The 17,298-nt window shown below is 33.8% G+C and overlaps 1 protein-coding gene across 2 annotated transcripts; it reads right to left on the bottom strand.

Moving 5' to 3' along the window:
* Positions 1 to 706: 706 nt before the first annotated feature.
* LOC149793516 (N-lysine methyltransferase KMT5A-like) lies at positions 707 to 15,624 on the bottom strand. Of its 2 annotated transcripts, XM_089966400.1 has the most exons (8): positions 15,403 to 15,624; positions 12,953 to 13,003; positions 11,123 to 11,225; positions 8,487 to 8,655; positions 6,061 to 6,268; positions 3,000 to 3,056; positions 1,699 to 1,758; positions 718 to 852 (listed from the first exon to the last, which is right to left on the bottom strand). In XM_089966400.1, the coding sequence occupies exons 1-7, from the start codon at positions 15,433 to 15,435 to the stop codon at positions 1,702 to 1,704; spliced, it is 678 nt and encodes a 225-aa protein (XP_089822526.1). In that variant the 5' UTR covers positions 15,436 to 15,624; the 3' UTR covers positions 718 to 852; positions 1,699 to 1,701. The 2 variants fall into 2 exon arrangements, with proteins under 2 accessions (XP_089822528.1, XP_089822526.1); XM_089966402.1 differs by lacking the exon at positions 1,699 to 1,758 and having other exon boundaries at positions 707 to 852.
* Positions 15,625 to 17,298: the final 1,674 nt, after the last annotated feature.

The raw sequence follows: 17,298 nt of genomic DNA, 5'->3' as shown, positions 1-17,298 counted from the left end.
GTGAAAATATAATCGAAACAATTTATTTAATCTTAAAACATATACCTGCTTCTTTGGTCACATTAGCCATGTCACTGAGAGGGGCACTAGCAGTATCAGCTGAAGCAGCTTGGTTTGCAGTCCCTGTTGGAATGTATGCCTCTTCACATGGGAGGGCATTGGTAGTGCTATTTGCTGGACTGCTATCAGTATCACTTGGAGGGGTTTTTGAAGGGTCACTTAAGGGGTCAACTTCATTTGTAGGGGTGTATGAAACAGCAGAGATGGTGACTGTATGAGACATACCTGTAAAACAAACCATAATGAAATTCTCAAGGTCCACAATCCATATATGTTTTTACAAGCCAAACACAATAAAGAAGCCCTATATTAAATCTGACAGGTAATTTTTAAGTAACTGGTAAAGACAAAACTACTACTGATAAATAAGTAATCTTTCAACATAATACCCCCAAGGCAACAGTATTACAACAACATGTGATTAGTCATTTAGTGGCCTTGAATGTATTCAAGATTTTCAGCATACCCCAGGTATACTGAGGGTATGTTAGGAATGGTCCCTATGGACAGCTGGAAAAACTGAAAATTGTCTTACTGACTCCAATACCAAAACAGTGCATAAAGTCTAGGAAGTTACAGATGTCACTTAAAGTTCAAACATACCAGCTGGGTTGGTGTCCAGTGAAGCAGTTATGTCCATGTTCTCTGCGGTAGTGGTGGTAATGTCATATGGGGGAGCAGGGGCATTTGGTGTATTCCTTGTATGTATGTTGGCTATATCACTGGTTATTTCACTTTTGGAGATCCAATGAGGAGAAATGCTGATTTCATCAGACATATCTAGACAGTAAGCTGTAAATAAATGTTAAAGATCCACTATTTATTTAGGCTTTGCTCAATTGGCTTATGCAAGGCCAAAAGCCAACTGTTTATTCTTTGATAGATTTCTGGCTGTACGAAGCATAATCTACTAGGAGGGAAGACAATATCAGACAAATTTCTCAAAATGCCATGTCATGTAATGAATTAAAGTTTATGACCATGTTTAAATAATTGTCTAATAAGAGTTGTTTTGTGTAAATTCAAGTTTTAATAAGGGGTTCCTATGCATACCTAAATTCAACCTGCATGATATATGGTCATTTCTGTATGATTTGCACACTCTTACTGACTGATGGCATCATTACTGTCTTATTCAGATAATACAAAGATGCATCAAGATACATTATGTAACCCTATATTTTTAATATACGAAACAAGCGTTTGAGAAATTGGAAAACTGCAAAGTAAGAGAAACAGTTTCTAAATATGCTATAACTGAAAAGTGTGGTTTGAACACACCCCCATCCAAATTTAAATTTATGGGGTAATTTTCTAAATATTGGAGATATTTATTTAAGTAAACAAGGTATACCTTGCAAAATAAAATGAACAATTATTGCACATTCACTTAATTTTTTGGCATGATGCATTGTAATTTGTATGAATCTTGCAATTTGTACATCCTAGAACAGACCCTGTGTTATGCCATATATTTATAAGGTGTGTACCAGCATATAGTGTTTTGAGTTCGAGAGAATAAAATTGTACGCCCTGAAATAAAGGAAGTGTAAATATTGTATAGATCTTGAAGTGAGAAAAAAGCTTTTAAAACAAGTTTTCAAATGTTAATCAATTATGCAATGTTTCTATACTTACTACTTAACATGTTGATACACGTTGATTGGTTGCTTGATGTAATGCTGTCAGAAACATAATCTGAAATGAACAAGAGATCGTTTATTAAACAAGACCTATCAAAGAAAAACCTTTACACCCTATCTTACACAAAATGAGTTATTTCAACCCTATTTAAATTAAATTCAGGACATACATACTTTGGGATAAACAGGGATAACACTATATGCTCATTGACAGTATTTAAAAAGAGTACTTTGAACAACACATTATGTACCCACCCCATGTTTAATAGTCTATATCGATAACTTAAATATATGCAGAAACCACTTTTCTTTTTTAGTCAGTGACCCTGACCTTTGAATTTCAGACCCCAAAATCAATAACCTTCTTCCTTACACCAAGTGCAAGCTGTCCAAAACACTTTTTTGAGGTATGTCATTTAGAACTAATGTTACTATGTTACTATGAAAAAAATAATTTTCTTCTTGATGCCACAGTGACCTTGATTTTTGTCCTTTTGATTTGAAAATTAATAGGTTTTCCCTTATGCCAAGTGCAATCCATACCCAAAGTTTGGTAACCACAGATGATGGAGATCTTAAGTAACTGTTCAGAAACCATTTTTCTTGTCTCAGTCAAAAGGATCGTGACTTTTGGACCCTGAAATCGATAAATTTCTTTCTTATCCCAAGTGCAAGCTATCCACAGAGTCTGGCAACTGGAGAACTTGGCTTATTGTTCAGAAAACATTTTCCTTTTTTCAGTCAGTAATCTTGACATTTAAGCTTTTGAACATGAAATCGATAGGGTTCCCCCTTACCCCAAGCGTAAGTTATCAACAAAATTTGGCAGCTCTTGAATGTGGACAACTAAACTTATTGTGCAGAAACCAAAATTGTAACAGGTGGATAACATCATAACATAATACACTCTGCCTTAATGCACATGCATAAAAAGACTTGAGCTGACCCAAATCAGCTAGGCCTGTCTTAGATCCTGAATAGTTCAAACTCTCCTGTGTGTAATACCCTTGTGGGTACAGTGTTGCTGACATATGTTCATGTACAATGAAATGGGTGGCATTTATTCAGTCTTGTAGTATAAAAAAAAGCCTTGACAATGATTGCAAGTTTTAAAATGAAAGGTTGTGACTTTAGCTCTGTAAAAGTGTTCCTGCACTGAAATGGGTTTGACCCTGCAGTAGGAATAGTTTCAACACCAGCTGAGAATACCATTTATTAGTTATTTATACTGAAAAGTTATAAAAACTAAGAGACTGAAACTTCTGGGCATATCTTGTCTCTGAAGAACCAACTTACCACTACTTGCATCAGGAATATATGTTTTGTCAAGATCAAATGGATCATCATCAGAGACTGAAATTCACAAAAATAATCAGCCAATTATAAGAATGATCAAAATGTTTTTAATAAACATCTGTTAAAGCAGTTAAAGGAAATTTATAAAATAATCGCTTGCTTGCAATATCATAAACTAAGCACCAAGCTAACCATTTTAAATGAACTTTAGAGATATCCATTGGATCATTTTCAATTTTTTTTTCCGTCTTTTATGTCAACAAACTCAGCATATAAACTAGTTCAATTACCTATTTAAGAAAGTAATGACTTCAAAAGAGGTATCCATCTCACTAGATAAATATCTCTTTTAAAATTCAAAATTGGGCATATAATATACTGATTAGCTCATGCAAAACTCACTTAAGATAAACAAATAAAATTTGGTAGGCATGTCTGTATGTATCGAGATGACCATAATAAATTTTGATGCCATGGACATTTAGGCTGTGAGATTTAGGTAGTCATGTGCCAAGCCATGAAAATGGCGAGTACCAGCCCGAGGTCAAATTTCAATAATGCTGTAGATTCATCTCATCTGTCAGGTATTTATGTACGTATTGTTTATGGTTTATGGCACGTCAGCACAATATTGACCACATGGTTCCTATTTAAAAGCTATATAACAATAATAAAGAACTGCAATAAAATAAATTAAATAAAACAACTTGGACCAACCTGTCCGAAAACATGCAAACAATATAAAAGATAAAAAGATAATACTAAAACTTTGTAAAAGGTATATAAAATAGAAGATAAAGGTAAAAATTATAAAATTCTTACAATATTTCTAATAAAAACTGCATTTCCCCCATTAAGGCTATGATTTTCTCTGGTGGTACATAAATTTAAAACTAATATGACCATCAAGTTCTTTGTTGGTCATTTCTATTTAAAGTGAATGCCTAACCACCAAAGTCCACCTAGAATGGGGGCCCCGAGTGGCCGAGTGGTCTGAAGCGCTCTCCGTTACAGATCACTGCCATCTCACCTGTCTGCGTGGGTTCAAGTCTCGGATTCAACCAATGTGGGTATGTGAGAAAGCTTGCCAGTAGCTTCTCGTGGGTCAGTGGTTCTTCCCAGGGTTTTCCCGGATTCTTCCTCCACCATTAATACTGGCCGCCATACATACCCTATCATGTGCTGAAAAATGGCGTTAAACCCCACAACAACAATAACCACTTAGAATGACCACTTTAGCCTAAAAATAGTGTTGATTACACTCAGTTACATGGAGATTGTAAAAAACGAGACTCCCTTTTCCCAGATTGTAAACATGCACTGTACTCTTACTTTGGATTGGGACTATTACATTTTCCAAGGTAGAACTGGTTTTAGGTCGAAAAAATTGCCTAAATTGACACTTAGGGGACAAGTGATAGCATACACTTGACACCTTGTTTTCCCATGATGCAGTGCCTGTTTTGCCAGTGTGATTATGTGTTTATGATAGTACATGCTGGAAGTCACCAATGTGACAATGAATGCCACTTTTAGAATGTTTTCATTATTCTTGATGGGGAGCACCATTATGAGCATATCATGATCTACCTTTCTGTGACATTTGCCATGGAAGAAAATTAACGGCATGAACAATAAAGAAGACCTCTGACTGCGAAGTGTGTTTCATCATAATCAAATGTTCTGAAGTAATTGAAATGAACAATCTCATCCTGTTAAATGACCTTGAAAAAGTGGAAAGAAAAACTAAATACAAGAAGAAACCAGGGTAAAAAAAAAGTCTGAATATCGGTTACAGAGTGACCAATTCTATGTTGTATAAACACATCCCCAAACCATTTTAATGCCACTGGTTATTACGAAATATAAAATCAAGACATGAAATTTAAGACAAAGGTTAATCATGATCAGTGTAACATGAAATATAGGTCAATGTGACTTACTTTTAAGATGATGTTGCATTACTCACAGATATATTTTATCAGCAAAATAGAACTTGAAGTGCAAAATGTTCCCATGAGTCGGATTAACAGACACCATCAATCTGTAGGTTGGAACCTGCTTTGCAATCCGGCCAACAGCAAAGAAGTGAAGAAACTGCTTTGTGGTAAATCAAATAGCTATCTTTGATAAAGTTTTGTATTTACCAGTGCAGCTGCAAATATTTTAAAAATAAATATTAAAAAGAAAACAACAAAAACAAAACCAAGAGATCCCTTTTTGTCGAGCTCACCTTTTATTTAACAATGTAAAAAACCACTAATAGTGAAGTTAATCTATATTTTAACATTGAGGTTAATCTATGGTCTGGTCAGACATATGGCCACGAAAGTGAATGCTTATTCAAGCTTCAGCCAAAGTGGCTCGACAAAAAGCTCCAGCAGTTACCTATAAATGAGACCATCTCATTATTCTTTCCTCGGTTTTTCTACATTAGAAAAACAAACAAAAAATATACAAGTATGTTCAATGAACATGAATGCAAAACCACAACTTTGTTGGACCCTAATCCTTGAGAAATGACATAGGTGCAAAAGTTAACAATTGTTTGACAGATGGATGATAGGATGAACAGACATGGGTAACACCATATGCTTCTTCCACATTCATGGTGGGGCATAAAAAAATGGAAATACAACGAAACCGGCCAAAAAAACAAGACAAAATATTTATGTTGCTTTGATTTAAGACATACATGATATTGGGCTTTCATTCTGCAACTATAAATACACTCAGAAATTTCTTAAAACTTTAGAAAATTAATGAGATTTTCATGTGGCATGTAAGAGTTTATTTTTTGCAAAACATTTATTGTAACTTTATATCAATGAATGTGAACATAGTTACTTTAAAAATGATGACAAAATGGTGATGCCATCATCTGCATTGCTGTTGAAGTGATACCATCGGGGAAAAAGCTTTTACAAACTCTTTGGACTCAAGCAAGTACATCAACATGTGGCTCAAAGTGAAGCCCTGACAAAACAGCTTTCACAAATTAAGAATGTCAATATGCACTAACTGTTGTATAATAAATATTATTGATAACCTCAAAACATACCTTCTTCCTCCACCACAGATTTCTTGTTTCATCCCCATAGTCATAAATCAGTTCCTCCCCTTTCTTTAAATCCCTTAGAGCAAAAAGGCATAATCGTGGTTTCTTCTGATTTTGAAACTTTTTCAACTTCATGACACAGTTTGGTGGCTCCGGATAAGCGTCATTTACATACTGACAGAGTCTGCCCTGTGTGCATGTAGCATCTATGCTATAATATAGAAAGCAGACGCTAAATTCACAAAGTACCACTTTATTTTATCAAATAATAAAGGTTCAATGGAAGATCCTATCTTGCCAATATTTTTTTAAAGTAAGTTGGTAATAAACAAGGATCTGTTTGCAATTATTCTGAGGGTCAAACTTTTAATGTGGATTCAATTTTAAGGTCACAGTTAAAAAGTTATGGATCACCATGTTATGGCTGATGTGTAAAATCAACATACAAGTACAAATGTCAACTCTTGTTATGATGTTATTTTTTGTTTAACGAATATTCTGTTTCTGACATAACTCCAGATGAACGAACATACACTGGACATTGTGTTAAATTTGATTCTTTAGATTCTAATCAAATGCACTAAAACATGTAAATCAGGTCAGAGTGACCTGGTTTTGATATTGTTGTGTAGCACTCATCAGTTATAACACATAAAGATTCTGTTTTATAGGCAAAGTATCAAGTACATATTAAATACCAAAACAAACTTAACCAAACTCAGTGATGCAAAATATGAAAACAGGTTCACAGTACGAAATCTACTTTTCATATAATTACAAATTGATCAAGATGCATCCAGATGTTTTACATAAACTCTGACAAAGAGAAACTAAACACTGCTTATCATTAAACTATATGCTTTATCACTTCATAAGCAATCTAAATCTATCAGTTCCCTTCACCTCCATGTGGTTATCACCCAGGGTCTATTCTAGATGCAAGATTAGTAGGCAAATTCTGCCCAATATCAGATAACACATTATTTCCATGTCATGTCTTCGACAAGTTTTTAGACCTGAAACGAATATCTAAACTTTCAAAACAAAATACATTTTAGCAAATATTTTAGTAGAAAACAGGTATTAGAATATTCATTTTGTTATCTTAGTAAGTTTGGCAGAATTCTGTAAAAGAAACAAAAGAAGGTGAAATGCGAACTATGCAACGTTGAATTAATTTACAAGGGATTAATTTCATACCTTCCAAATCACCTCAATTTCAAACTTGCAAGATAATCATGTCAACATTCAGAATAGTCATATTACTCACAACATCACTTTAAAAGATAACATGTATTCATGCAAGCTGGTGAAGAACATGGTATAGAATAGAGTTTAAAAGGCTTTTATGCATCAATCAAACCAAACTCCCCCCAATATTTTTCCTTTTTTCGGCCATTTGTTCTGTCAGACCAGCTGTAGTCTAAAGTAACAAACTATTACCACCACCAACAGCAATTGATCAAATTGCCTTGGAAAGTTAACTCCAATACATTTCTGCATTTGTTTTTTCTTCTTAAAGTTTTGAAGCCATTAGGTAGCTGTGGAATTAATATGCTTAAAATCTGACACCATCATTTTAATTATTTACTTAAAACTCAGTAATGCGTATGCCAGCTCTGTATCATTAAAACATACATGGGTCAACTGATATGACTTTGGAACAGAACCATTTATGCTGTAAGATTTGTAAGCTTCTGTTATAATAAAGCTTGCTACTCTGTTTTGTGTTTTTAAAGATATTCACATCATTTAAATGAACAAGTAATCAAGTCTCACCTCTTTACCATCTGTCTTCAGCATAAAAGGAACATTCATACTGAGTTTGAAGATAAACTGGAAAAATAACACTTACACCGATTCGATTTTTACATCCTCAAAAATGTTCTCAAGACGCCTAGTGTCATTTAATTAGATTTAGATGACATAGTTCACTTGTTTTCAATGCAGCTTAAATAGGGAGTGGGATTGATGGGGGTGTCCATTAATACCAAAGTAGGCAAAGAAAAGAGAATGAATCTGATACTTTCATTATCATCAATTCAAATCATATCCAAATACTTCAATGAATATACAAATAGGAAAATGTCGTATTTGTTTTCAGCTCTAGACGTTTCCATTGTTTAACAGTTTTTTTGTGTGGTTCTTCATGTAGTATGCAAAAACAAATGTTAAATGACAAAAGATGTTCTCAACACACATCAATGTTATAAATATATACCCCCTAATTTGAGCATGTACTCCTCAAAATTTGGCCATGGGTGTTTAATGTGTAATGTCCGTGCCCAGAAGATTTGAAAGCATGTAAAAAATGTGTGCCCAAGCAGAGAGATGAAGTACACAAATCTTGCACAATGTGGGTGTATCTCAAAGACTTTGGCTACTGAATCTTATTTCTAAACATATAAACACAATATTAATACACATACCACTCTTGTTTTCCATCAAATCTGTATAAAAAGATATAGAACATTTTCATCCCATCTTTAACATATTTTCTCTCACATTCTTCTGCCTCTTGGATATTTATGCGCTCTCCAAAATACTCTAACAAAAAATCCCCTCTTTTCCATTTCTCATCAGTGAAAACACCATAACCTGAAAAATACCAAATGGATCTAGATTGCTTCCTGTTTTCTCTTCAAAAGGCTCATGTATATACTTAGAGACTGCTATTATTAGGTAATCTGCAATTTATGCCCTATTCAAATACATGCTTATTTTCATTTCAAGAATTCAGTAAAACAATACCAGTGTATTGTTAAGCAATAGAAATGCAATAATAAGCAAGTAGCAACAGGACTCAAATTTCAAACCCACTCTGGGACCTTCTAGAATCCAAAATTTTCTTCATCGACAGTAGTGCGAATATAATGTACCTAACATGAGTACCATAGATGGCATTCTTTGTATCACAGTGGCTTTCTCTTTTGACCGTTTGGCCAACAATGTTGGTGACAAACATACATTTCACTTAAGTTTATACCCAATCCATGGTGGTTTGCCTACCCTCCCTTGTATTACTTACATTTCTTTTCCACCTGCTTTACTTTATTCAAAATGGTCATATTTAATTTTATTTTTAAAAGACATATTTGCAAAACTTTTAGCGTGATGAGATGTGATGTGATTTGGATTTTAACTTAGCTTTAAAAAATGTTAGTAATATCGTTATGATGTCTCCAATGTGTCAGTTTATAGTGATATCCCACCAAGTCACATTATTCTGATACCAGGCTGACCAGTCCTAACACTAACCTCTTAATGCTGAACGCCAAGCGAGGCAGCTGTTAGTACCATTTTTATAAGTTGTTGGTATGACTTGTCCAAGGATCGAATCCACGACCTCCCACATCCAAGGCGGATGTTATAGCCACTAGGCCACCAGAGCAGTAAAACTTCAAGTGTAGAAGGTTTATTGCTATCGTCGATTCACTACATACTGCATTCAGCCCTCAAATTTGTTTATATTTCAAAAATATCAATTAACTATTATGTTCCGGCACAGGGATTTCTCAATTGATCATCACAATAAAGGGTCCCAATCAATAAAGGGTCTCAATCAAACCTGGTAGCTACCAATTTTTCACCACATAGGGTGTATCTCCAAGGCTCCAATGATATACAAAAATCCATCAACATGTTGCTTCATGGTAATGTAGAACCAATGCAGACCAGCCAACCCTGACATGTCCGTCTCAGTAAGGCAGTTGATTTTTTCCCCGTAAGATTGACCAGTTTTCAGTAAGGTGTAACAAAATATCAATAACAGTACTGCTACTGTAAAGCTGAAAAACATAATTAAAAGTTTGACGCATCGATGATAAATGTTATGTTCAACCGAAATTTTGCAAAGTATGTGTATACTTTATTTATCACTAGTACAGTTGCATAAATTCTAGTTCCAAACCCTACGCAGCTCAATTGCTTGTTTCTATCTCTTGACTTGACATAAATCTTGGAATGTTTTTCCATTTCACATGACGACAGCAATCATATCTCCCGCCACGAGACATACTCAAATTGGCAAGTGATGTCAAAAAAAACGTAATTGTGTCCTTTCCAGCATTTATTCACAAGAATCTGAACTCTCCTTTTTATTTTTCTGTGTTGATTATTAACACTTTTCGAGACACTTATTTTTCCTTTAACATGCATCGCTTTCTGGAAGCCATTTTTAAAAATTCTACAATCAACAGTTTGATCATGCAGATGCTTCACATGAACAAATAGGTGCAGTTTAAAGCGTCTAGGTGCCACAGTAAAGTTAGTCTCTTTCCCTGACTAATTTCACTAATTCTAAGATGAAACCTGGATCACAATAAAACACGGATGAACCTATTATCCGGATTTTTCCGGCAATGATCATTTTTCCATAGTTTTTGCTAGTATGCCGTAAGTCTGTATTTTAAGGGCAATTTTTGTAAGACTTACAGCAGAATCGTAAGAGCTGGCAGGTCTGCCAATGTCTTGCAAAACTGGCTAAGGGTTACAGTTTTCATCATGATTATGCTTATGTTTTGACATGGTGAGTAGTGCTCTCTCTCAAGCAGTAAAAGTAGGACTGATATTTATTATTGTCTCATCTAGGCATATAAAGCCTACCCATATAAATACAAAATTATAGAATAACAAACAAAAAATTTACCACACTATTGTTCACTGAAAGTATAAGTTGCCTTTCTTAACTTCCATTTAACCAGCTAAATGTCTGGAATATATCCTTGATACAGTTGAGCTGTAACAAGCTCACCTTAAAATTAGGTTTAGTTGGCGACCCCTTTAATGTTTGTCTGACAAAGAAACAGTCTGTAAACTATACATAGTGACATTACTTTTTTTAAAGTATTTTTGTAAGTTTCATGGACAAACAAATCAAAGACAGTTTGATATGATTTTATGGAATATCCTATGACCAATGTCTGGTTGCTCAGAGAATATGCTAGTCAAAACCTTTGAACTAATGTACATATCTGACAAATACCGGGATTTATGGGAGCCTGCTCTTCTACATCAAAACAAATAACAAAAGGATTTACCTAAATCTTAATTTATGCAATACTACCTTTGTAGTCAGAAATATATTTGAGGCTAAAGCCATCTTTGTCCAGTCCCACATGGCACCACCATTCTGCATCTTTTCCTGGGTCCACACACTTGCTTCTTTTCTGCAATCAAAAGTATATTATTATAGATCATAAAATAACAAACTATATCAGATGTAAATATACATTGTTATTCATTACTCTATCAATGTATGCTGCATGCAGTCTCAATACAAAGACTCACATACTTATCTATCATTGGCATACCAACAATGCTTGCACTGAAAGCCCTACGTTAATATAACAATCCATCGAGTCCAAGGACCAATCCAGATTTTCAAGATGGCCGCCCTGGTGCTATATTGGAAAATTTACACTAAGCATTACAACTACACTATGAATACTAGGTTTTTGCATTGGGCATGTTTTATACTTAATGCTGGCATTTCTATGTGATTGCATGCTTCAGTCTGCAGACTATGGGCTTTCTGAACCCTTTACATGTAGATTTCAAAATGGCCACCATGGCAGCCATAAGCCATATATGAGGTCAAATCTGCACCATTTTAATTTTGGACCAACTAAAAATCATTCAAAGCCTTCTGGTAAAAACCCCATGTCAATATGACTTTCTATTCAGGTGAAGCAGCAATAACAAGATTCTGAACATCAGTGATGTGACGGTCATACTGGTTTTCAGATTTGCACCATGTTCAGTTAAGACCAACTAGACATCATACAAAGCTTTTTAATGAAATCCCATGCTGACTATGACTATTCATCTAGAAGTAACATTAATATTTTCAAAATAGTTGCTGTAGTTGCCATATGGGACATTCCAGCAGCACCATTTTCATTTAGGACCAGCTAGATAGACTTTGGGGTGAATGTGTGTGTAACGTTTTATGGTAATCTTCCAAATAGTTTAGAAGAAGTAGTGATAACGTGAGCCAACAGACAGACAGATGATGAACAACAGGCCATCCCATAAAATCTACTCTATGACCAGTACAACTAATAGGATATCAATGAACAAGGGATGATTTGGCCCATTCTGGAAAGGTCACTTGCAGTAAATATTCAAGGCATTGAATTCAAATGCAATTATTTCCAAAAAATACAACATCACCTATTATGATTTGTTTTACATGCAGCATCCAAGTTAGTGCCCAACATAAGCATGAAAAGTGTTGGTGCAATCGAACTATATAATACCTAAAATATCTTGAACCCATAATTACGCACGCATTTAAGTAATACCTGGCATGATTCTTTTCAGCTGCACATAAGCTTTCACATCAAAATAATTTAAACGTGACAAACCCTCCACTCTGCATTGTTGCAGGTGCTGTCCATCCTATTAAACTCAACGAAAATGTACCAGTTAGAGCAAAAACTCATATCACTCATTCAAATGTACATATATTTCTCATAAAATTGTATGAATACATTATTGTTATCATCTACGTTCTGTTATCAATGCAAAACCTAACTTACAGAAATAAGCAAACTTTACACGCTTGACAGCCAACTAGATAACTGGGAAATATCAACTTTACTCATTAAACTCACTGAAGGTGATGCTTACTTGAACTTAAACTCTAAAAGTAATGGGTTGTAATATCAGATTCCCTGTTGTATGATATACCAGTCTTCTCTAATTAACTGATCATGACTTTTTACTTCATCATTTCTTGCCATATTAATAATACAAAAAATGTTAAAAGAAAAATTCCATGCCTTCACAAAGTGGTCATTTACTTGGATCCCAAACTGCAAACATCACACCACTATGATATTTGAAGACCACCATACAACAGAAATTAATGATAGAAAGTAAAGTTATGTACCTTTGGTGAACAAGCATTCTTTTCCTCTTGTTTCTTGAGGCTGGCTCTAAGCTGAAAAAATAGAAGGGAAAAAAGTCATACCCAGCAAAAATAATAGGTTAAAACTAAGAACTAGATATAATTATTTATTACACTTTTATAACAAAAACACATTATAACAAGAACTGAGTGTTCTTTAGAAAACTATTTTTTTATGCTGCTATTGTGTACAACTGGTAATGATATATTTCCAGGAGAAGGAACCTGTGCATTCAATACATGTAGAACAGCATGTAAACCACACTTTGTTGTAATTCTTCCAGGAGGAAACCATAAAGAATATTTTTAGGATATCTGATCTAATGATAAATTGGACAAATTGGAAACAGAGTAATCGTAGATAAATTGCCAAAAATTGGGAATTCTGCATTTGTAAGCATTTTTCATTGGAATAAAGACCCATTTTTAGCCTCCTACACCCCTGCAATCTCAGACTATTGCATGTCTCTTCCCCACAAATACAGAACTTTTGTTTAGATTTTTATCTTTGCTTGCACCTTAAAACCATATGTCGATAATTAGAGTTATCCAAAAAATAGCATATGTAGATAGACAAATAAATGAGGGGATAAAAAGGAAGGGAATTCAGATATAGTTAGAAAAGCAAAGAGAAACTTACACATGTATCAAAATAGACAGATAAATGGATAGGTAGATAATGGTTTTGGAAATGGCTAGATTTTTAAGAGAGAGAGAAAGAGACGTTTAGGTACAAAAAAAACGAACTTAAAAATTAAACAGCAAAGAACAAAACCATTTGAACTTAATTTTAATGATGTTTCAATATATCATGACATATTTCTGTATCTACTTTTCATTTAAAGATCAACTGATCATTCAGCTTTAAGTTTCCATCCAGCAAGAAAACAGTTAAAACCGATTCCCTCATTATATAGTCCAATATTAATGAATTCACTCTTTATTTTTCTTCTGGGGAGTGTTGTGTCCACTCATATGTCTGCTTCCACTTCCAGGTCATCCAATTTTCACTGTAAATTCGCAACATGTATCTAACCAATCTTTGACAAGCCAACTTTGCAAAGATTTGTTTTTATCCATTTAACTATTTGCCTACAGCAACTATGCATCAGTGACATATAATAATCACATAAACAATAGATTAATAAATACTAATTGTGAGCTCTAGACTTCAAAGTGAATAATCATTAGAGATGAGTGCCTTTTATTTGCAAACACAACTGTGACAGAAATCTCAAGAGTTATATTATTAACAATAATCACCTCATCAGTTTCAAATTAGTGACAGGCATTAAAACAATCTTTGACAAGCAGACTGTTTAGAGTGAGTATTCTTTCACCTCGAACTCACACACTGCCAATGGCCAGGTTAGGACTTTAAAGTCGGAAAATCTGTATACTTACAAATATTAAAACTGAAATATAACTGACAAGTTAAAATATCAATGTTTATTTCCTATTGTCAAAACTTGCCTTAAATAGTAAATATTCATATGAGCCATCTGAAAATGTGAGGCTGACCTTAACATTGACTACAAGATGAAAATGGCAGACTTTGACAGTACATTGTGTGGATTAATGGCTCGATATGTTATTGAAGACTGCAGTACATATCATTGCAAACAAAGGTGTTGATATATGTACTGATACTGTGGAGAGATTGCAGAGTGTCAAACTATTGTTACAAAGCATTATTAATTGAACACGACCTCTCTCTTTCTAAATATTTTTACCTTGGAAACTTGAGCTTGCCCAAGCCAAATTTGAGCTTGTCTTGGATGTGAGGCAAGTGGATTTGTAAAGCCTTACAGGCTGGATAATTCACTAACCAAGGTTTATTGATACATTAATTCCACACTGACAATGAATTAACTGGATTAATGACCATTGGTTTGCAAAGATAGGCTTGATAATCTTGATCCATGTCAGCTGTGTACTACCTAAAATCAAATGTTTTGTTGATAGAATTCAGTGATTTGATGACAGAAAGTAGGAAAATTGAAATTAAGTTATTAAATGATCATGGGTGGGTATTTATCAATGTGTAACTTGTGCCTATTCACTCACAAAATTAACAGAAAGTCTGGACTGTATGTTCATTTTGTGAGTGATTAGGTAAAATTTACACTTTGACGAATATCCACCCATAATCATTTAATCCTATAGTATTTCTAAAATAATATAAAATCAATCAGTCTTGATTTGCTTATACTGAAAAACAAGAAAATAGATGTGACCTTTCTTTCTACAAAAATCTGCAATGTGCACATTGTCCAGAGATTTCTTTCAAATGGCAAAGATCATAATGCTGGATATGATGTTAGTAATAAGGGAAAATAATTTCACATACCATAAACAGACTGCAATATAATTTCAAACACATGGACATAGTTTGTTCATTCATGTATGACAGAGAAAGCCATCTTTCTTACCATTCTCTTTCCGCGCGTGAGCACAGCTGCCATGGTTCTGCCTTTTCCGTGAGTCTGTTATAAATGGCAGGTACAAGTCTAGAGACACAGAATATAAAAATGTGAAATTTAAAGTATCATTTTTTTTTATAAATCAATGTTTTGTGGATGCTGCAACTTTTTGAATTCTGATTCATATTTATTACTTTCTGAAGTCTGTTTAATGTATGGTCTTTATTGATACCGATTATTCAGGATGTGAAGAAAGAAAAACAGTTACTTTCTGACCTGCTAGGAGACCAATTAAATTCATTCACAACACTTATAATTGTTATAATTACTGTCATCTATATTAAAGCTTCTTTGTTAATTTATGCTAATTTATATATATATATATATATATATATATATATATATATATATATATATATATATATATATATATATATATATATATATATATATATATATATATATATACACATAATAGGCATTTTAAATCACAGTCATGAAATTTAATTTGCAAAACTAGGCTAAGAGACTCAGGCTCCTGCAAAATAGAGTTCTTGAAATTATGAACAGTTTATGAACTTTATTAACTATTCTTGAACTGAACATGAATACCATAAAGAACAAATTAAGTACCATTCAAGAACAATAATACATCAGAAGAGTTCAAGAAATGTTCATTTGTTCTCTCTAGGGATTAAAGTGGAAACATTTCATCAAATCTTGATAAGTGATCTAAATTTGAGACAAGTGAAAAAGGTAGGTGGGACAAGTGAATTTTCTAAACCTTCATGTCCAGGACAACTGGACGAAGAAAAAGAATTGCTCAGTTAATACATGAAACCATTGTTTTTGTATATCTTAATGATTCCTTATAATTTTGATCCCACACCCCTCCTTCAGCTAAGTCACTAAAGTGTCTCCAAGATCGAGAGAATGATGTATTTTTTAAAGGGGAGGGGGAACAAACCAACATTAAATGTAAATGCATAACCTTTAAAATGATGCAATCTCAGGTCTAGTGCTTCATATAAAAAAGACACACACCAAGGCCTGAGGTAAAGGGGTTCTCCAAACATATTCAAGGCATGTTTATTTTTTATTTTAAAAATTGCTATTTCTGTTTTCTTCTTATGTTTTTCTTTCCAAATTATCGATTTAACATGCTTTTTTACAGACTTTCGGGCAAACAAACATGGTAATTGCTATCAGTTACACACAAGTTTCAACTACCTTATACTCGCGTATAAGCGGAATAATTTATGAGAAAAAGGGGGATCGGCTTATCCAATGGCCATTGTCTAATCTAAAAAAATTTAAAGTCTTTTTGTTGACTACTATAATGGCTGTAAATCGTGAGACACGTAAAAATAGTCTTTTTCCATGTCCTAAGACATATGCATGTAAACAAATAATTTTTGGTGTCCTGGCACTTATTAAACTGTTAAAAAGTACCATGATTGATTTTGTTATTACTTTGCATGTGCATATTTTCTGATTTCTCCAACAAGAAATTAAATAAAGATAAATACAGACTTCATAATTTGCTGGCCGGTTGAGTTTACCCAGGAGACCAGGCTCACCTATAATGTACAGTACTTACACAGTGCAAAGTGTGCATAGCGTCACTTAAATCCCTGTTATTCCCAAGTATATTAGATGCAGCTTTTGCTTTATTCCTTTTCTCGACCAAACTGCATTCTTCCAGATAACATTCCAGCTAGTCATTAATAGCTGTTTCATTTATGTTGAATCACACCCATAAAAGCTACTTATTTTCAATGATATAAGCGATCCTACAAGTGGAGGTAATATTTATGAAAAGGTATGCATGTTTAATTGTACAAGGCACATAATCAGCATAATTTACAAGTTCACAAAGAGTGGTAATAATAAAGGCTAAAATGC

Source organism: Sinohyriopsis cumingii, chromosome 8 (assembly GCF_028554795.1).
Source record: "Sinohyriopsis cumingii isolate HCF-2022 chromosome 8, ASM2855479v2, whole genome shotgun sequence".
NCBI classification, from domain to species: domain Eukaryota; kingdom Metazoa; phylum Mollusca; class Bivalvia; order Unionida; family Unionidae; genus Sinohyriopsis; species Sinohyriopsis cumingii.
This window is presented reverse-complemented; position numbering and strand designations above follow the sequence as displayed.

What these genes read in the sequence shown, in the direction of transcription:
- LOC149793516 (XM_089966400.1), bottom strand. Translation starts at nt 15,435, where the DNA reads ATGGCAGCTGTGCTCACGCGCGGAAAGAGAATG. An exon ending in TTTGATGGAAAACAAGAGTG is followed by an intron (nt 6,269 to 8,486) that starts GTATGTGTATTA and finishes TCTATATTATAG; the next exon opens with CATAGATGCTACATGCACAC. An exon ending in TATTCCTGATGCAAGTAGTG is followed by an intron (nt 1,759 to 2,999) that starts GTAAGTTGGTTC and finishes TGTTCATTTCAG; the next exon opens with ATTATGTTTCTGACAGCATT.